The sequence below is a fragment of the Halichoerus grypus genome, chromosome 4, assembly GCF_964656455.1.
Source record: "Halichoerus grypus chromosome 4, mHalGry1.hap1.1, whole genome shotgun sequence".
NCBI lineage: Eukaryota > Metazoa > Chordata > Mammalia > Carnivora > Phocidae > Halichoerus > Halichoerus grypus.
This window is the reverse complement of record NC_135715.1, coordinates 51,820,223-51,841,520: the sequence shown is the minus strand read 5'-3', so window position 1 is coordinate 51,841,520 and position 21,298 is coordinate 51,820,223. Positions and strand designations below refer to the sequence as shown.

General features: G+C 37.7%; 1 protein-coding gene across 6 annotated transcripts in view; it reads left to right on the top strand.

The window, feature by feature from the left end:
* The window catches only part of VWA8 (von Willebrand factor A domain containing 8), a 348,712-nt gene that overhangs the window by 243,551 nt on the left and 83,863 nt on the right, over positions 1-21,298 (top strand). For 5 of the 6 annotated variants that reach the window (XM_078070311.1, XM_078070310.1, XM_078070309.1 and 2 more), the window contains 3 exons: positions 1,814-2,009; positions 9,185-9,266; positions 13,064-13,268. In XM_078070311.1, coding sequence (XP_077926437.1) covers positions 1,814-2,009; positions 9,185-9,266; positions 13,064-13,268 — 483 coding nt within the window. Of the gene's footprint in view, positions 1-1,813; positions 2,010-9,184; positions 9,267-13,063; positions 13,269-13,470; positions 15,151-21,298 lie in introns of those variants that run through there. The other variant, XM_078070314.1, reaches the window with a different exon arrangement.

The window sequence follows — 21,298 nt, the reverse complement described above, 5'->3', positions numbered from 1 at the left end:
CAGCATGGACTATTAGGACCAAGCAGAGTAAGGAAGGCATTTGCTTGCGAGGGAAAGTTAGTAGTGGGATGGGATATGAGTCACATTCAGTGGAACTGAGCAAGAAAGTAAATATATTAAAGATAATGAAGTCTAGTTTCTCACTGTTGGAGAAGGGAGTTACAGATAGAGAAAGGAACACTAGAATGAATCCTATAGTCATTGCATTGGAATTGAATCTATTTGTGTGAACTCACAGTTTTCAATATATTTAGATAGATATAGAAATAATGAGGTAAATGTGAAAAAAAAGGCAAAAGACTTGAACAGATGATTTAAGAGGATACAGAGATTAAGTACATGAAAAGATGTTCAACATCATTAGTCATTTGGGAAATGCAAATTAAAATCACGATAAGACACTACTACATGGCTAACATAAAAAAATACTGACAATATCAAATACTGACAAGGGTGCAGAGCAAATCCAACTCTCATACAATTTTATGAAAGAGTAAAGACAAACAATAATCAAGATGTTCCTGAAGAAGAACCAAATAGAGGCAGAGATACTTGCCCTACTAAATTTCAAGGCTTATTATAAAGCTTCAGTAACCAAGACAATGGTATGGACGTAGGAGTAGAAAAATAAATAAGAGAGTGGAATGAAGTGCCCAGCAACAGATGCATGCATATTCAGAACTGTATTTTATAATAGCAATGTTGGTAGTGCTGTTTGGTATTTGACGGTATTTGGACAATTAGCTATCCATGTGAAAAAGGATGAATATGAATCTCTGCCTCATGCCATTCACAAAAATAAATCCCAAATGGGTTAAGGACTTAAATGTGAAAGACAAAACTTTAAAACGTTTAGAGAATATATAGGAGAATATTTATGATCTTGGGGTAGGGAAGGATAAATGCATATATGGTAAAAATTTTAAGTAAAGCAAGAGGAAAAAAATATACAAAATTCCAGAAGAGTTCTAAACATCTAGGGCAGACAGAAGGAAATATGAATGGAAAGGCACACTCAGGTACTTCAGAATGCTGGTAATGCCACAGAGTAGATGTAGTAGAGATTTATTTTATTTTTAAACTGACTATATTGTTATATTCCCTCTCTTTAGTTACAATTCATTTCAACGTAAAAAATATGTTGTATATTTCACATTTGCCTGAAAAATATGATTGTTGGTGAAGCAGCTATTTCCTATACCAAATTCAAAAAGGTTAAGAAGTAATTTGATTTTCTTATACTTGTGAAATACAAGTTTACCACTGGTATCCGCTTAAAGGGCTGCATTGTACCGGGTATGGTGAGTGTAGTTTATAGCACAGTTGGCTCTTGAACAACATGGGGGTTAGGGACACTGACCCCCTTCACACAGTCAAAACTCCATGAATAACTTTTGACTCCCCAAAACTTAACTACTAAGAGCCTACAGTTGACTGGCAGCCTTACTGATAACATAAACAGTCTATTACCACACATTTTGCATGTTATAAACATTATATATGTACAATAAAGTAAGCTGGAGAAAAGAAAATGTCATTAAAATCATAGGAAGAGAAAACACATTTACCGTACTGTAAAAAATCCACATATAAGTGGACCTGCACGGTTCAAACCCATGTTGTTCAAGGGTCAACTATATTTCGGTACTTTTTTTTTTTTTTTAAGTAGGCTCCATGCCAAGCATGGAGCCCAGCGTGGGGCTTGATCTCACGACCCTGAGATCAAGACCTGAGCTGAGATCAAGTGTCAGATGCTTTACTGACTGAGCCAGGCACCCCTATATTCAGTACTTTAATCTTTTCTTTCTTTCAGTCACCCAGTGAAGTCTATTCTTGGAGAAGGCCATCATCCTTGCATAAACCAAGTGTCACTGACAGAACATTCTATGGAGGAAAGAGGAAAAGTGAAACTCCAAAACAGAGCAATTGTGTGACTCTTTTAGATACTAATCAGATAGTCAGGATTCTGCCCCCGGGAGAAGTCCCTCTAAAAGATGTCTACCCAAAAGGTAAGAAATTTACCAATTCCTAATTTGCTGAGGTAGTAAAAGTAGTTTGCTATGGGTAAGGATATTTAATTTATCATTATCATTCTATATGTATAAATGTGAATAATTCCACCAGGGTCTAGTAGCTAAAAAGACCTCTGTGTGTGCTCAGAAAGTTTTCACTCAGTTTCTCGCAGTGTGTGGTGGAAGGCACTGCTGTTAAACTCTTCTTCCTTTGCCTTACAATCTATACAATAACTTTACTTAGAAGATGTTTTCAAATAGACTTTTAAAAATTATTAGACCATCAGGCACAGAAAATGGGGCCAGCTATGATGAAAGGCCAGAGACTCATGCAGACTGATCCCCTCAGCAGTGCTCTCAGGGTCATCTTATATTTATTACTGCAAAACATAGGCCAGGGCCTGTGCCGATCACTTTTCCTTATATACATTTATTTAATATTCAAATCCCCATTCTGTCATCAGTGTACTCTTGAACTTGTATGCAAGGAGGCTGACAAAGGGAGGTAAGATGGCATGCCAAGGGCCACCCCACCAGTGGCCAGCAGAGCCCAGATGTGCACCAGGTCTTCCAATCCCAAGCCTAGGGCTATTCTCGCTGAACCACATGGGCTTTCACCATAATGGATAATTATGAAAATGTTTGCTCGTTGAGCCACTGTTTGTTATTTGCATCATAGTGGTAGTAAATGTTGTCCTGTGTTTACATTCGTTATTATCACTGTGGACTTAATAAATATAATGCTAAATGTATTATAATCTATTACTGGGTTGACAAGTCCTGGTTATATGATGATATTTAGAATTAGTTTCTTCCAAAGAAATCACCATTTCCTCAAAATGTTTCTTAAGGTAGAAGAAGCAGGTGAATAAAGTGACAGTCTCAGTACAGTGCTATGACAGGAATATTCACAAGGTGTCTACAAAAGGAGAAGCTTACAGTCCAGACTGGTGATTATGAGCTGACCCTTGAAAAGATGAATGGGAGTGAATCAAATGAAGGAATTGTTTCAGGGAGGGGGAACCCTGTGTGAAAGGTACAGGGGCATGACACCATCCCAGGAAATACAAGAAATTCTGTACTAGAATTCGGTGCACCCGGGAGTCTACCTTGATACTTCTTCTCCCTCATCCTCTCTATCTAATCCCATCATAAATTACCGTGTCCTTTTGATACAACCTCACTAATATATTTTGATTCTACCCACTTGACTAGAGTTCTGTTACCAACATCCAAATCACCACCATATTGCACTAGAATATTGCAACAGCCTCCTGACGTTTCCTCTTCCACTCTTTCCCCATCCTACCCATTCTCCATGCATCAGACAGAGTGGTATTTTTAAAGTATGCCTTTGTTCTTATTAAGGTTCAGTTTATATATAGTTCAGTTTGTATATAGTTCAGTGAGTTTGACAAACACATACAGTTGTGTAACCATCACCATAACTGACAGAGAACAGTTCCATCTCCCCATGCTACTTCGTGGTCAGCCTTTCCACCTACTCCCTGTCCCCTGACCGAACTGATTTCTGGCCTTACAGATTTGCCTTTTCCAGTATGTTCATATAAATGGCATCATACAGTATATGTTCTTTCAAGTCTGGTTTCTTTCACCTAATATCATGTCTTTGAGAATCATTAATATTGTTGTCTGTGCCAGTAGTTCATTTTATTGCCAAGTAGTAGTCTCTTGTGTGATTGTACACACTTTGTCTATTCATTCACAAGTTGGTGGATAGTTGAATCATTTCCACTTTTTGACAATAATGAATAAGGCTATTGTGAACTTTTGTGCACAAATCTTTAAGTGAACATAAGTCTCTGCTTCACTTGAGTAAATATGTTGGAATGGCATTTTTACATTATATGATAGAACTGCCAAACTGTTTTACAAAGTGACAATACCTTTTGCATTCCTATCAGCAATGAAGGAAAGTTCTAGTTCTGCTGCCTCCTTGCCAGTACTTGGTATAACCAGTCTTTCACCATTCTAGTAGTTGTGCAGCAGTGTCTCATTATGATTTTAATTTGCATTTTCCCAGTGCCTAATGATGTTGAGCATCTTGTCATGTGTACCTTCCTTAGTGAAATGTCTCAGATTTTTTGCCCTTGGGTTATTTGGGTGACTTTTTAAAAGAGTTTTGTGTGTTCCTTATATATTCTGGGTACAAGTCCACTATCAAATATTCTTTTCAAATGTTTTCTCCCATTTTGATGAAGGGAAAATTTCCCTTCTAGAAATTTTGTAGTTTTAGATTTTACATTTAAGGTTCCATTTTGAGATAATTTTTTTTATATGGTGCAAGGTGTGGATTGAGACTCATTGTTTTGTATGCAGATATTCACTTGTTCCAGCACCATTTGCTGGAAGATCTGTCCTTTCTCCGTTGAATTTCAGCAGTTGGACCTCTGCTCAAAATCAACTGACCACACATTTTGGGGTCTATTTTTGTATTTTCTTTTGTGTTCCATTGATCTCTGTGTCTATCCCTTCACTAATAGCACACTCGATTACTTTCTAGCTTTGACACTGCTTTATAGTGAGTGTCAAAATCAGGTAGTATAGATCTTCTAACTTTTGGTAGGGATCAGTGGATAGAAAACTACTAAAAGGAAATCAAGGAAAAGGAATACTTCTGGCTAAATTGACCCTGGAGGATTCTTGCTGAAGGCAGGCCAGGGTGATTAGACCTTACCTCGTGGATGGTGGAGGATGAGGAACCTGATCACATGTGGAGGGTGGGGGATTCTAGTTAAACTGACTTAGCAGGACTCTTGATAAAAGTGAACAGTACAGAGATGAATACAGAAGCCTAAAAGTTGGGGCCTGTTTGGGAAGAGGATCCAGAAGAGCCTGACTAGAGTTTGGTCAAAGGAGATGATCTTTGTCATCATCCACATTGATAGCTCCTTCATTTACTTTCACTGCTGAACACTGTAGTTTATTCATCTGGTCTCTGTTGATGTACACTTAGGTTCTTTCCAATTTTTGCTATTACAGATAATGGGCAATGAATATCCTTGTACCCCTCTCCTTGTGTACATGCTAAGAAATCATAGGGGATATATCTAAGAGTAGAATTACCAAATTGTTTCGCAATGTTGTTCCAGCCTCATAAAAGAGGTCCTGACGCTCCCCATCCTTATCTACTCTTGTAGGGATCAGGCCTTCTATTGTGGTTTCAATTTATCTTTCCCTAATTTTTAATAACTTTGAGAACCTTTTCATATGTTGTGATTTACTCTTCTGAGAATTGCCTGTTTATATCTTTGACCATTTTTCTCTTCGTTGCTAGGAGTTTTATTTCCCCTCATTTGTTTAAGTAGTATTCCTTAAATATTTCAAATATACATAAAGTGCTTAGGATGGTGTCTGGCACATAGGAAGAATTTTATAAATGTGGGCTATTAAAAAAAAAAAAATTCCTAGGAGAATGACAAAGGGAGATCCCAGGAGGATAGCTGTGCACAGGCCTAGGGATCAACCAGTTCAGATGAGGATACACAAGAAAGTAGTAAATGTGTGGCTAACAAGCATTAATTATAAGGAACAAAAATAATAAAAGTTTGTGAAATTTTAAGAAGCATATATCAAAACTATGAGACAATTATAATCTACAAGTTAGGAGAGGAGTGACTAATGTTAAAGTTTTCTAAGTGCCTTACATTGTTCAGGAGGAAGGATGCGATATTGATTAAGTTTGTATGTCAGTAAGTTAGGAATAGAGTATATAACTTCCAAAGTAGTAGAGGAAAGATTATGGCTTAAGAACTCTTTGCTCTGGTTAAGAAGCAATCTTTGAGCTGACACTGGTATAAAAAATAGTTTGGCTTTTTTTTTAAGTAAATAGAATCCAACCATCTGATTAGTCTGGAACTAATGCATATCAGCCTTTTACTAAAGAGATCAATAGAAACTATAAAGGCTATTCTGGTGGCTTTCATAAAGATGGCATAACTTTTGTTTAATGCAGCCAGGGACAGATTTACTGCTTTCTTCCAGTCTTTTTTTTTTTTTCCCTAGTTGTTAGTTGCTTTTTCTTTTCTTTTCTTTTTTTCTTTCTTTCTTTTTTTTTTTTTTTAATCACAGACCTCAGCTCTTCAAGCACAAAGTAACAACTCTGGATTAAAAGTGATACTCTCTGTTTTAAAAGATTTGGCATTGGCGCTATTGCAGGACACTCATCACTCTTAATCTGTGAACACAGAAGTGCATTAAACTTGGTAGTTAACAGATGTACATCAAATTACATTGCTAAAAGGAGTGAATTTTTTGATATAATTTCATCTTCCCTCCAAATGTGTTCTCAGTTGTTTTGTCTGACAACTCTTATACCTCCTCCTAACCTTGGTGCTGTGCGCAGAAGCTGTCCCCACTGTTCCCGGGAACTATGCAGTAAACACGCAGCCGTTGACTTCCCTTTCGTCGTTAGTGAACTCATCTTCACGCGTAGCTTACACCTATCCTTGAAATCCACCTGATTATAAATGTAATGGAAATTTACTGAGCCTCTGTCCTCTCTACAGCATTGAAACGTTTAAAACGGATAGACAGGGATTTGGCCAAGTTTGGAGGGAAATCTGGCTGTGGTGTTCACTTCCTTAATTCAGTCATGTATTCCAAGCTGATTCATTTTCAAATCAGTAAACGTCAATGCTGATTATTTTTCAAGTGCTCACCATCACCACCACCACCACCACTCCCTTAATACTGCTTTGAAAAGTGCTTTATAGCCACAAAGTGCCTTTTCTGATATGTGAAAATATTTTTTAGCACCAGGAGTAAAATTCTTGCTTTCCTCTTCTTGAAATAGACACAGCCATTACTGCATTTTCTCACCCTCTTTATGCCATGGAATTAATTTGCACAGTGAAAGAAAAGATATTTTAAAATAAGTTGGCTTACTGTGCTTTGCTTTCACGGGCCGTCTGAAAGTACTGGTGGCCATAGCTCAGCTTAATACTACTACTTATGAAAAAAAAAAAAGCGCCCGTGAGTGACAAGCCAAAATGTAAGTCGGTTAACGAGACAGCTCTAGTCATCCCAACCGCTTCAATAACTGGTCATTTTTGGCAAAGAACCTGGGTCTATAAATAATTCAACCTACTTCGGATAGGGCTCAGCAGCAGGAACTGTCAAAAGTGATATATGGCGCAAAACTTTATCCAAGGCTGGCCTTCCATCCCAGGCAGCATTTGCAGTGCAGGCTGTGTGTGACTGATGATAAGCATGCTTGTTTTATATAAATGGCCATCTAGGGACAGCCGATTCAGCTGGTGGTCAGGTTACCATAGTAACTCTCTTTTCCTACCCTCTGCTACCCTGGACATTACCTTCCTTTCCTCCTAACCCTCTGACCTCTGGCACTCCTCCTTGCCTTGCTCTGCAGCTCATACCTAGCCCCCAGGCCTGTGGGTCCCCAAAGGCCCACGATGGGTTTTGTTTTGTTGTGTGGGGGTTTTTTATGTTTTTTTGTTTTTGTTTTTTTTTAAGGAACTTTCCTCTTTCTGCTGTGGGCTCCTCAGATGAAACAGGAATCACATCTCCTTCTCTCTCCTCAGTGCTTTGTATAGTGTCTGGTGCAAAGTAAACCTAACCATGTTTGTTGAATAAATAAGACATATTTTGAGTTTTGAATTTTTCGGAGGGTCTACTCAAAAACTTCCGGCTGCAAACATGAAATAAAAATGCCAAGTTTCTTATTTTTTGTAAACTACATTGGATAAATTCAGTGTGAACATCCTGGATATCTCATTCTAACCTGAAGTTGTAATAAGGACAGACAACAGACAAAAATCTTTAAAAAGTATGGATTCTGGGGGCGCCTGGGTGGCTCAGTCATTAAGTGTCTGCCTTCGGCTCAGGTCACGATCTCAGGGTCCTGGAATTGAGCCCCACATCAGGCTCCCTGCTCCATGGGGAGCCTGCTTCTCCCTCTCCCATTCCTCCTGCTTGTGTTCCCTCTCTCGCTGTCTCTCTCTGTGTCAAAAAATAAATAAAATCTTAAAAAAAAAAAAAAAAAGTATGGGTTCTGTGTAGGGGAGATTTTTTTTTAAGAGACATTAATGGCCAATATCTTCTAAAATGAGGCCATTTTAAAAATTGTTGCCCTAGGGTCAGCTTAGGCAGGAGCTGTGTGGAGTGGTGGACAGAGCAGAGATTTCAAAGCCAGGAAGGCCTGGGTTTGAAAGCCATCTCCATCACTCTCTAGCTGTGTCGCCTCAAGCAGGTCACATTATCATCGCGCCTCTATTAGCTTCAGCTTCCTCCTCATTCCAGCAGGAATCATGAGTCTTTGTGGTCAGGATTAAAAACCCTGCCTATAAAGACTAAGCAGAGTTTCTGGCACACAGTAGTGGCAGCTAGTGATGATGAGTGGTGGTATTCAGGGCTTTGGAAGAGAAGTCAGCAGACCCCTGGAATTGGCTGGGAAACAACTCCAGAATTAGAGGTGGGGGCTCTGGCCCCTATATGTCATACCCTCTCCTTCCCCCACCCTTTCATCCATGATCCAGAGTCCTCGTCCCACAGGCCCATCCTCACCACACCCTCTCCTGTCTTGGGGGGCCCTAATAATTACAGGTACCATGTGCTGAGCAGCTACTAATTAAATGCTTTCCAGCCACTAAATGCATCTAATCCTCAAAATAATGTCTATGATGCTCAGATGCTGTTGTTATCCCCATTTTACAAATGACAAAAGAAGCAAGATAACTTGACCAGCATAAAACACAGTTCAGAAATGTCAGAGCCAGTGGCCAGTCCGATTACAAAGTGGGTGCTGCATCCCCTACTTTGTACTGTCATTGTGACTTCCTAGGAAGGAAAAACAGAATTCAGGTGATGAAATCTTTTCAAATAAACTCTAAGTGCTAAAACGTCTCGTCTTGGAAAGCTAGCAAAGACAATGAAAAGGACTTAGGTCATTTTCTGACAGTGAAGAATCATGGCCTAATATGTATGTATTTGACAATCTTTGTGTTTTGTTGACAAAAACATAACCCTAGAGACTAGACTTGGCCCAGGACCTTGTCAGGTGGGTCTCAGAGCTCTGCCCTAGGCTACTGGTAACTTCATTGCACTTTTAGCAACATTCATGCTTTCTTCTGGTCTTATTTTGGTATCATGCAGTAATTTAATACTCAGCTCATGTCATGACTTGTCTGCAGATGTGACCCCTCCGCAAACAGCTGGTTATATAGAAATCACTGATCTTCAATCAAAGAAACTCCGATATATCCCTATTCCCAGGTAATCCACGTTCACCTTTGTTCCAGTTCATATGTCAGATCAAAAGCAAGTCAAGTCTTACCGAGCACTCCGAATAAATGTGTGCTTTTGCCTCCTGAAATAGCAGGCTCTTCTCCCCCCGCCCCACCCCAGTTGCAGTTGGCTTGTATCTTGCTGCTATTCTGCATGCTTTACTGCTATTTTTATTTTCATTTGGGAAAAATGTTCAAATGTTATATAGGTATAAGTCTAACAGCCTTCAAGGCTTCATTTCTCTGTCATTGATCTATTCATTGATTTATCCCAGTGATTAATTTAATTTATCTGAAACAGCATTTTCAGTATTGCAAAAAATTTTCATCTTTATTTTTCTTTTTTTCTAAGTTTTTATTTGAATTTCCATTAGTTAACATACAGTGTAATATTAGTTTCAGGTACACAATATAGTGATTCAACACTTCCATACAACACTTGGTGCTCATCACGACAAGTGCACTCCTTAATCCCCATCACCTGTGTCACCCATCCCCCTGCCCACCTCCCTCTGGTAACCATCAGTTTGTTCTCTACAGTTAAGAGTCTGTTTCTTGGTTTCTCTCTCTCTCTCTCTTTTTTTTTCCCTTTGCTTGTTTGTTTTGTTTCTTAAACTCCACATGTGAGTGAAATCATATGGTATTTGTCTTCTCTGACTGACTTATTTTGCTTAGCATAATACTCTCGAACTCCATCCACCTTATTTATTAACTTTATATAGTAGTTTTCAGAGGTAAATGTGTTCAAAATGTCAAAGGAATTTAAATAGCATTTTTAAAAATGTTTTTTTAAAAAATGTTGTGAAGGCTATAGAGTAGCTAAAGGCTTCCAGAGATTTTGAATGGAACTCATGACCATTCACTGCTTCTATTATTGTCCAGTGATGGAAGCCAAGTATCTAAACCAGCTAGACTGCGGATACAGAAGGAAGACTACGTGCTTGGTTTCTACCCTTGAGAATCACAGTGTCCTCACCAGTAGCCTGTCCCTTTCTGGATGCACCCATGCCTGATCTCCCTCTCTCAGCAGAACTGCTCTGGAACTTCCTCATTCTTCCTTACTTTGCTCCCCTCCCTCACCCACTCCACCCCCACCCCCAGCCAGCGCCTCCTTCTTCTAATCTTTTCCTCTGCTTTGGCCTAGTTTGACACCACATCCCCTCATAACATACACTCCCTGACGGGCAACTAAGTCCTCACAACACAGGGATGAAAACCTCCCCTGAACTCTCTAGCAGAGAAGCCTTCAGAGCCTTCCAGCATGAGAGAAAGGCCGGCTACTCCGAGACCTGTCACTCACCCCCAGCATCACCAGGCCGCTTTCTAGCCGCTCCTCCAACCCCTAGAAGAAACTAGCCCAGCCTGACAGGTCACAGTAACTGAGAAACAGTTTCATTTCTTAGGACCCTTAATCAGGTTCAATAAATACGAATAATCAAAGCATTACTCAAAAAAAAAAAATAGATTTACTTGTTCCAACATATATAAGTATGCCTTCTTAGAGCATCTTTATGTGTCAGTTTAATGGAAAATGGCTTTTAGTCATTTGGGGAAATTCCTTATTCCGTATGAAGTATATGCTTATTAAAATATACTATTAGTTCAAGCAACAAAAGCAAAGAACAACTTCTGGTTTTTTTACATTTCTAAAAGCATTAATAACTTTTTTCCAGTATTTCTCTTAGAAATTATTTCATTGTTCTTCTCTTTTAACTTTCTGTGTGAACCGTGTGTGATGCCTGCCGGGGAGGAACACCTGGCAGAGCAGCTGTTCCTTCAGAGCCACACCGCCTGCCGGAGATAGAATGCAAGCCAGATAATGTCACTCATTGTCTAGTCCTTATTAGCCATATTTTTAAAAAGGAAAAATAAATAGGTGAAATTAACTTTAATCACATTTTATTGACCCGATGTATTTAAAACATTATTATCTTCTCATGCACACTCTCTCCTTAAAATAAATAAATATTTTTAATAAATTTTAAAAGCATAAAATGTTACCATTTTGACACGTATTCAATATAAAAATTTTAATGAGATATTTTATATTCCTTTTTTCTTCTAAGTCTTTGAAATCAGTATGTATTTTACACTTTTGGAACATCTCAGTTTGGACTTGCCATATTTCAAGTGCCATGTGATTTGGAGTCTGTTCATTATCAGTATATCCTGAATTTCTCTTGAGATTAGCTATTGCCATTTTTGGCATATATGCAATCCAAGAGAACAACCCATCTGGATTTCAGTTTTCCTGCTAGTTGCTTAAATTTAGCATTCTGCTAGATAGCTGGAATTTTCCATCTGATGGCTAACTTCAAATAACAGAAAATACAGTAACACTGTATATAACTACAGGGCCAAAATGAATACATCACTTTTGCCCCCAGTAAAACTTGAGTATTTTTCCTCAAATTTTTGTATTATTTACATCTGTGAAATGATACTGCCTAGCTCTCATCTGTGGGTGTATGGAAATCTGGGCCTCACTCTACTATAATTCTGTGTATTCTTTAATGACGTTGCTATTATGTAGTAAGGGGAAGATGCATTTAAAACAAGGTGAAGAAGAGATTCTAGAGCTGGGGAGCAAATTGTAGTAAATATGTGATTTTTTTCAGCACTTTTTTTTGACATATTGAAGAAATTGCCCGTAGAAATTTCAAGTTTCATGGTATGAAGAGTTAAACATTTAGCCAGGAAATAGAGTATTCCACAGTCTTACATCTTGAGTGCTCTTGGAAGAATCTCAGACATTATTGTTTCACGTAGATAAATTTCATTGTTCTGGAATAGCCCTTTACTTCACCATCTGTACCTATTAATTTTTTACTAAGGCACATGTTTTTGGGAGAACACCATGAGATAAACCCTGTATTATATCAAATGTTACCTTCTGTGAGTCCTTCTAGAACTATAAAGTAGTTCTGAAACCTGGGGACCCATCCTACTGTTATCATCCTCTTCATATTAACATTTTCTAAAACTTTTGTGTCCCAGAGTAGCTAGCTCTGTCACTCTGTGTTGAGTATCTACTAAGGCAGACCGGAAAGAAAGGTCAAAGTAGTCCTGGTTTATTCTTTAGGATATTATAAGATTTTACCCAACATATAGTGGTTTTGTGGTTTTTCCCAGATCTGCACTGATGGCTTATTGTGTTTTTATTATCTGATCAGACTATCCCTTTAGACCATTTACTTCATATAGAAAATATCAGATGTATTTAAAGATTAATTAGAATTTCTAATCTGTTTCTTTTGTTTAGTGAGAGCTATATTCAGAAAAGGGAAGTGTGCAGTTGACTTATAGGCAAAAGCTGCATTCCTAGAAATGAATATATAACAAAGGAAGTATGTATATGTATGATATATGTAATATGAGAAATACATAAATTCCTTGTTATAAATTCCTTAACTTCCTAAGTTAGAAAATGCAAAATATTAAATACAAATGCAGTTAAAGCCCATAAACAAGACATCAGTTTCAGCACTTAGACTGAAACTTAGAGCCCTAAATAGTGAGTCCAGCATTGCAGGTGAATGAGATATGAGATGGTTTAGAGTTCTTTTCCTTCTGACAGTGAATGCTAGTATCATCGGGAGTCCACAAATACAGAAAAGTGTAAATAACCAATAGAAAACTGTGTTATTTTTTTTCTTACAGATGAATCTCTTGGTATCTCTTAATGTGCTTACTATTAGAATTCTTTATAGCCAGTTTAATGAACCAAAATTGGGTAAACTAGCTTCATTACTACCAATTGACTAACTACTATAATTTCCTTACCAGATCAGAATCTCTCTCGCCATATACCACATGGCTATCTACTATTTCAGACACAGATGCTCTGCTAGCTGAGTGGGGCAAAGGTGGTGTTGTTACTGTTGATATGGGAGGTCGCATCAGACTCTGGGAAACTGGACTTGAACATCTGCAGCGATCACTCACGGAATGGAGAAACATGATTGGACAAGAAGGTCACCGACATATGCAGGTACCACTTGAGTTGACCTTCTCTCTTAAAGGTGCATATTCAGGTATATAATTTAGTTCCAGTTGCCACAGTTGTGGAAACTTCTGGCCCCAAAACTTCAATATCATTGCTTAAATAGCTATAATAATTTCTCGTAATAGAAAAAGACAAATCTATCCCTCTAGCGAGTGAAAAAGTTAAAATGTGCCCATTTTTTGGTCAGTTCTTAAATATGCAGGTCCCTCACATCACAACATGAGAATACAATCAACGTTTGTTGTCTACCTCCAGCATTAATCAGTTTCCAGCACCGCCTTCACATCTGTTCTGACTTTTACTGCCATCATTTTCAGCATCTCTACAAGCTACCGAGGAAGCAGAGATACTGATATAAAATGCAGCCCATTACCCTAGGGCCAAAACCTATAGCCTGGAGAAGATAAGTAAATGACGCATCCAGTAGAGACGCATCTTTCCCAACTTCCTTATGTCCCAATCATGCAGACTTAGCAGTGGTGAGAAGTAGACCCAACCCTGCACTGGAAAGAAACATGGAAATAGGGCACCAAGGTGAGAGGAAACTCCAGAAATGACTCAGTCACCAGCTAATCTGGTTGCTGTCTGGAACTCCCGTGAACAATGAGGAAAGCTGTGTACCCTTAAGTACTGAAGCATATCATCAAAGGATTTATTTGTAATTGATATATTTTAATCTTCAGAAGAAAACTTCAGTGTCTACATTTCATTTTTATCCAGCAAGGTAAGAAAGAAAAGTAGGTTCCTGTCAGCTGTGTGGTTCTGTAAAGAGCCAATTAGCAAGATAAAAAAATTTCCACAAACTATCCCATTGATACCTGATTAATAATTACTCTTTTATGTGGTTATTTTTGTGATTTCCCTTAAAGGCGAACTGTTTAGATTTGCAAATGAATGATACATATTTCTCTTAGATTCTTAAAAGTTTATAGGAACATTGTGAAGATCGCAAACCAACATAGGCAAACAACCTCAACTTCTTTTGAAAGGGTATGAATATATTAATTTAATTAAGCTAAAACAAATGTATTGCTCTAAAATAAACATGTCATTAAGTGCAGTGAATCTGTTATAGCAACAGACTGCTTGTTGGTCACTACCCATAACAATAATTGGAAAATTAATTAACTGTGGTTCTGATTCTCCTATTATTCTAAGCATTAGTGTCTCCTTGTGAATTAAGCTCCTCTTTTCATTACAGTGATTGAGGCCTAAGAGTAAATACTGTTGTTTTTGCATTTCTTATATTTTATTTTAATTTCTCATATGTCATAGAGATGAAAGGTCATATTTTTCCTATGGTCAAGACTGTGGCCTAAATTAAGTTTCTTCCACAATAGAACTTTAAAAAGGAATTTTACTCATGATTTTCATAACTGGTCTTGACGGCTAGAAAAGTTAACCCCTATTGTGTTTTAGCCGTATGTTCTTCATCCCCATGACTTCCCCAACTCTGTTGTTCATCTTCCTATTCCCAGCTCCTAGCATAATGATTGATACACAGAGGGAATTAATACGTTTGTATATGCTCACACTCACATATACTAAATTGCACTGGCCATTGAAGCTATTTGATAAGAAATGGAATTGTTCTTTTAAACTGTCAGGAATTATTCATTTGTTTTTAATGTAACCGAATAAGTATTTATTAAATGAATATCTATAGTTAATAAGTTAGAAATGAACAGAAATATATTCTCTAACATCCCCAAAATAATCAAAATACTTGGCTACTGTTTGCAAGGCAACATCTGATCCTTCCCAGACCAAACATTTTCCAGGAAATGTATAACTTTATGTCTCCAGTTCAAAGTTCAGCTGTAGCAGAAATAAAACTTACTCAGAAATAAAGTTACACATTTGAGAATTGGATGTTAGTTTCATTTAGAAACTTAGATGTTATCCAACCTTCTCCTTCCATTTCTGATGTTCCTGAATCCATTTTGGTTGATATTGAAATATATATATATACATATTCAAACCCAGAAATAAACTGTGAGCATACATCTTTATGTGTAAACAGACAGGATTAATTGTCCAAATGGTCTACCATTGTTTTAGTTTTTGGTCGTATCTCTCCTCCCCTCCTTGTTTGGTAAATAATAAGACAGTATAGGGGCACCTGGGTGGCTCAGTCGTTAAGCGTCTGCCTTTGGCTCAGGTCATGATCCCAGGGTCCTGGGATTCGAGCCCCGCATCGGGCTCCCTGCTCAGCGGGAAGCCTGCTTCTCCCTCTCCCGCTCCCCCTGCTTGTGTTCCCTCTCTCGCTGTGTCTCTCTCTGTCAAATAAATAAATAAAATCTTGGAAAAAAATAAAAAAGACAGTATATTTAATTGCTCTTATTTAGACCAGTTCATGTTATTATTTACGAGTAGTTTACACAACAAAATCCAAATAGGAATCATTATGGAGCAATGGTAATAACAAGCAAAAATGTGTCTTTTAAGCAGTTCCCGTACTATGTGATCCCTCAAGCTGTTCCTCATTTATGGGCCCTTTATTCAGCAGATGTCTACTCCTGGTTTTGGAGCTTGAAAAATGCCTTTCTTAGAAATATTGAGAAAAGAGAGTGTGTTCTCCGTGCCATGCTTATCGCTGGCTAAATGCCAGCCGCTTTCCCTGCTCCTGGCAGAGTAACCTGATCTCCATCTAGTGGCGAGATGGACTTACTTTACATCACGGAAATTTAAAAGGCCTGCTTTGCACTTTAGTGGTTTAAGGCAGCCCAGGCCTGCTGGCATGGGAGGTATACACACGCCTGGCTTGTGCGGTTCCTGGTGGTCACGAGATGCTCCTTCAGGTCAGCAGTGAAGGCAGGCAAACAACCTGCCAAGCCATGCCCCACTTACCTACCCACTTTTTTCCCTGATTCTTCTGCATGGTAACAAAAGAACTGTTGATATTTACATAAACATCAGTTACACGCTTTATCACTGTCCTTTATATCTTGCTACATTTCAGCCTTCTAGAGTTATTAGTTCTGTAGCCATTGTTCTTTGAATTTTTATTTTTACCTAATGAATTCATTGATAGTTTTCTTTCATGAGTACAGTTTACAACAGAGTATTGAGCTCTGCATAGAAAATGTGCTCATTAATTTTACATGCTTTGATAGGAACATGTGTTTTTCTTACAGCAAACAACTATAACAACAAACTCAGTGTCAGCGTAACTATAGTTCTAAAAGCCCATAATTAAGAATTCATACTTATGGGGCGCCTGGGTGGCTCAGTTGGTTAAGCATCTGCCTTTGGCCCAGGTCATGATCTCAGGGTCCTGGAATCGAGCCTGTGTCGGGCTCCCTGCTCAGTGGGGAGTCTGCTTATCCCTCCCCCTCTGCCCCTCCTCCCACTCATGCTCGCTCTCTCTCAAATAAACAAATAAATAAATAAATAAATATTTTTTAAAGAAAGAATTCCTATTTATTACTTTTAGACTCCATATTTTCAGAAGCATGTGTTAATTATAAGTCAGAATTTTTCTGACCATGCTTCATAGTGTTCTCTATAAAGTATATTTTTCACATTTTTATTTAGTTACATTTGGATTCATCCCAAGAAGGCAAAGCTACACCCCATTTTTCTTCAGAAATCAGATCATCTTCTCTAAAAAGCTCCTGGTGCCTATTCTTGTGGGAGCACAAAAGCTAAAAGGTTATAGCTGTCAAATGTTATTATCTAATTACAGTAAACTAATTAGAAAGAAAATCCTCTATATATTACTGGTAGAATCTCTTTGAGGCCTTTGAACAGTACTTCCTTACCTAATATACTTTTAAAATGGATAGAATCTTTGAAACACATTGTGGGACTGGAACTTACTCATTCTGCAGTGAAGATAGTGCCCGGTACACAGTAGATACATAGTAGAGGCATGAAACAAATACATAGAAAAGATAACTAATTTATATTAAGCACCATTAATCCTTTCCCACTTTTAACGAAGATATTCTAGGAATATGAGTAAAGGTGGATTGCTGTACTTTGGGAAATAATCCTGGTCTTAAACTACTAGCTCAACAGGTTTGTTTTTTTTTTTAAGATCTCAGTAAGATGGAAGTCCTGCTTCTGGTTTTGGAAACCACTAGATCGTTTCATTGGACCTCTAATAGTACATTTAGTTTTGCAGTATGCAGACTACTCTCCACATGCTCTGAGGGGGTTTGCAATTCTTTGTCCTTTTTAAGAAGGATAGTTCATAGTTTACTCTTGTACTTCATTCTTCGCTTTGGCCAGTAATTCTGAAAATACTTAACAGTCTAATTCAATATAATTCTAATTCATATAATTCAATTATTATAGAACAATCCATATTTTATAGGATTATTATATGTACATATATATTTGGAAATCTTCCTTGGCTCAAAAAGCTAATGCTTTTTTTTTTTTTAATTTTTATAATTTCCCACCATATCTCCTAGCTATATGTGAGTAGAGCTGGTTTTCAGCAAGGTGGTCTAGCCATTTGCCTATGCGGTAACATTTGAGCAATGCCTCTAATGATTTTCCCATGTTTGTTCCTGTTAGAGACATTCCCAGCCATAGAAATTCATTTTAAATCTAGATTTTGAATAAGACTTTCAGATTTGAATAAGGTTTCTAATGAAAATGCAGGATGGCAGGGGAGGAATACCCCGTGGGGTGCTGATAGACCAGCTCTTTGGGGAGGGAGGGTGGGCCGTTTATAATGTTTGCCAATTTCCATGGTGTAAATACTCCCTCCGTGGCGGATTTCAAGCTGCCGAAGGTTAACAGTCTACTTGCTAAATTTCTGAGTATTTAGCAGCCATCTCTCACAAAGTGGTACAGTCAGGCTCCAGCATGCCACTGGCGTGATTAAACCTTTAACTCCCCGAGGAGAATTATCACAGTTACCTATCTGCAAGGTCTTTCAGAAATCAGGCAACAGAAATGTGGGTGAGAGGGAAAGGCAGCAGAAAAAGGAAAGAAGTACAAAGAACACAGGTAAGATGGTATCATGTTATCCCTGGGAAATGTTGAGGCCTGCAGTTGTCCCAGTTATAGACTGGCGATGCTCTTTCTGAACCAGGAATTCAGTCTGAGGAAAGAATTGGAAAGAAGTCTGCACTCAAGTAGGATGACACTCATGGGTTCATGAGTACAAGCCTCCTTTCTTATAAACACCATTTCAGAAGGAAATTATCAGCTGATTTTTACATTCCTCCAGAAGCAGTGCTTCCATTAGATCACAGCTTTGTGGGTAATTGCTAAATATAACAAAAATTAAATGAGCAACCACCTCCCTAAGACAAGCAAATCAACAAGCTTATGACTTTCAGGGAGGCCATGAGTTTTCATTAAGCTTTGGTGCATATCCAACAAAAATAATAATCCTATAAATTACAGTAACTGTGGGCATTACAGTGTCTTAAACTAACATTAAAAACAGAAATATCATCTCGCTTTCTCATTGTAGAAAAGACCTAACCTTAGGAAATTGCTTTTCAAATCATCAGCAACAGAAGTATTTTAGCTCCTTTCTTTCATGACGGGCCTTAAGATCATTATTCTATATGTTACTATATCCTCAGTGCATATTATTTAACAGTATGATCAGCAAGTAAAGAAGTAATCTTAGCAATATTTAAAGTATATAAGGAAAATAAATTAATTCTGTAATATATTAGTTATAAATTGAGATGTCAAATGCAGTGAAATGTTGACAAGCAATAGCTCTAGAATTTTCATGATTTTGAACTCATTATGTATGTAGTTCTGTATAATCACAACACAATGACTATAGAAATAAAACCTTGCTGTTACATTTATATATAAAATTGTAATTTTATTCATAAGCAGTATAGCCTATTGGCTCTACTTTCCAGTTATAATATAAAGACAAAACCATTGTACCTTACAGAGTTGTTTTAAGAATGAAATGCATTCGTACCTGGCACAGAGGTACTCAGTAAACAAATAAAAATTAGAAACTTAGAATTTAGGTAATATTGGGCCATAGAATTCATTAATGCTTATATGGAAACAAAACCAAATTAAAACAAGGTTTTTGTGTTCCCCAAACACCTAATATTAAATCATGATCCAATGAGTTAGATAATTCATCATCTATCTTAGTGTTATAAGATGTGAGGTTTGTTTATAATCCTGTTTAGGAAAAGTTTTGTCAGGCCCAAAAAAGGAATTAAAAAAACGGTCTGTGCCGAAACCTGTCAGCTTGAAGAAAAGCAGGAAATCAATGATAGGACAATTGTCAGCAGCAGATTATAGTGTTTAGCCTTATTCAAAAGATGGATTAGAACAGGACCAAAAAACACACAGCAAAATATACATCATCTTTAGCCTGAGTCCTGAGAACAGTAAAAAGAGCAAGTCAAATTTGGATTTGTGTTTCTTAGTTTTTCCATTTGCAGTACTCTTTTGTCTCTCCTTACAATATTCTAAAAATGTCTCTCTTTTTATTTTCTATTTCCTCACAAGGTCAGGCCACAGGCACCATCTCTAACCACTCTTCTTTGAATAATTCTAAGCATTCTTCCATTTATTTAATTAACATATGCTAAGCACCCAGAATTGCTAGGAGAAAGAAAGAAATAGGATCCAGGTACTGACCCAGGGAACTTACAGTCACGTAGAGCTATAACCAAATAAATTGTAGTGCAATGTGGTAAATAAACTGATAGGAGCATGATCAAAGGCTCAGAAGACAGCACAGAAAAACTTGACTCTATCTTTGGAAGAAATTCCAAGATGAAATAATCCCTGAACCCAGTTTTTCAGGAAGGGGGAAGGGACTCCTGATAAATCAAATGCATGTGATTAGTTTTGTCTCTTGCCAAAATCCCAGTAAAAGAACAATAAAGGATCAAAGAAAAGTACAAACCCCACACAGACAAAGAGAACTAGAGATGCAACAACACTTTGGAGGATGGAAAATAAATGGGTGGGTGGTAATGAGTTATCAACTGGAGAGAGTTAAACCCATTCCTCCAGTGGCGGGAGGGGGGGGCCGGGGGGGTAGGGGTCGTGGCGGGGGGGGGGAGCAAATAAGACGCAAGATGCTGTACTCCGTAAAAGCCTGCGAAGCATTAGAACATCAGGACTTGAAGACACCATGTACCTCTGAAGGTTGGAGAGCACAGGGTGGCACCGAAAGTTGGAAGATTAATTGAAAGTCTATATAGCAACCATTTAGATATCCAGATGTTCTCCTCCATCTTATGCACCTGGGCCATTGCCTGTTCTCTAGGCCGATCAAAAACAGGAGCTGTAGTGGAGATTTATACAATCTAGGACAAGAGTAAGATCATACAGAAATCAAGAAGATAAAGTGAAAGTCTGCTTTTCTTATTTAGATCCCATGAAGCTGGCATCCACATTTATACACTTTGAGCAGAAGAGTAGAAAAATCCTTTCTGGAAACTGACATGTCCAAGAGAAAAGCCTTTCTGATGCTAATATTTGGAAGTTTCTCCCTAGTAACCTTACAAGAAGACCCACTTATTGTCAAGACCTACCTTTATGCAAAAAAGTTTTCAGCCCCCTTATTCTTAAATATTAATGGATAGCCTCTTATACAAAAAAAATGGAAATCAAAACAAATGAACAGAGAAAATAGAGATGATGCAGAAAGAAGAAGAACATTTCACAAAGTGACGATACTCTCAGAGAAGAGAAAATATGATAATCATAAAACAAAAACGTGATGCTATTTTAACATAGGAACTTTCAACGCACAGGAAAGATGTCTTGGAAATTGAGCACTGAGTCATGTATAGAAGTGTTGAACTATACTGTATACCTGAAACTAATATAACATTACATATTAACTATACTGGAATTAAATAACAAACCAACCAAACAAACAAACAAATGCTATATGGAGGGAGAAAAAGTGGTAGCAAGAATAAATTCTATAGAAGAGGTTGGACATTCATTTGCTAGTTTTCTCCTAATTCTATAACACATTTAAAAGTTTAAAAATTAAAAAACACAAGGCCCGGTAGGGGGTTAAAATGATTTTCTAGAACCAGTTT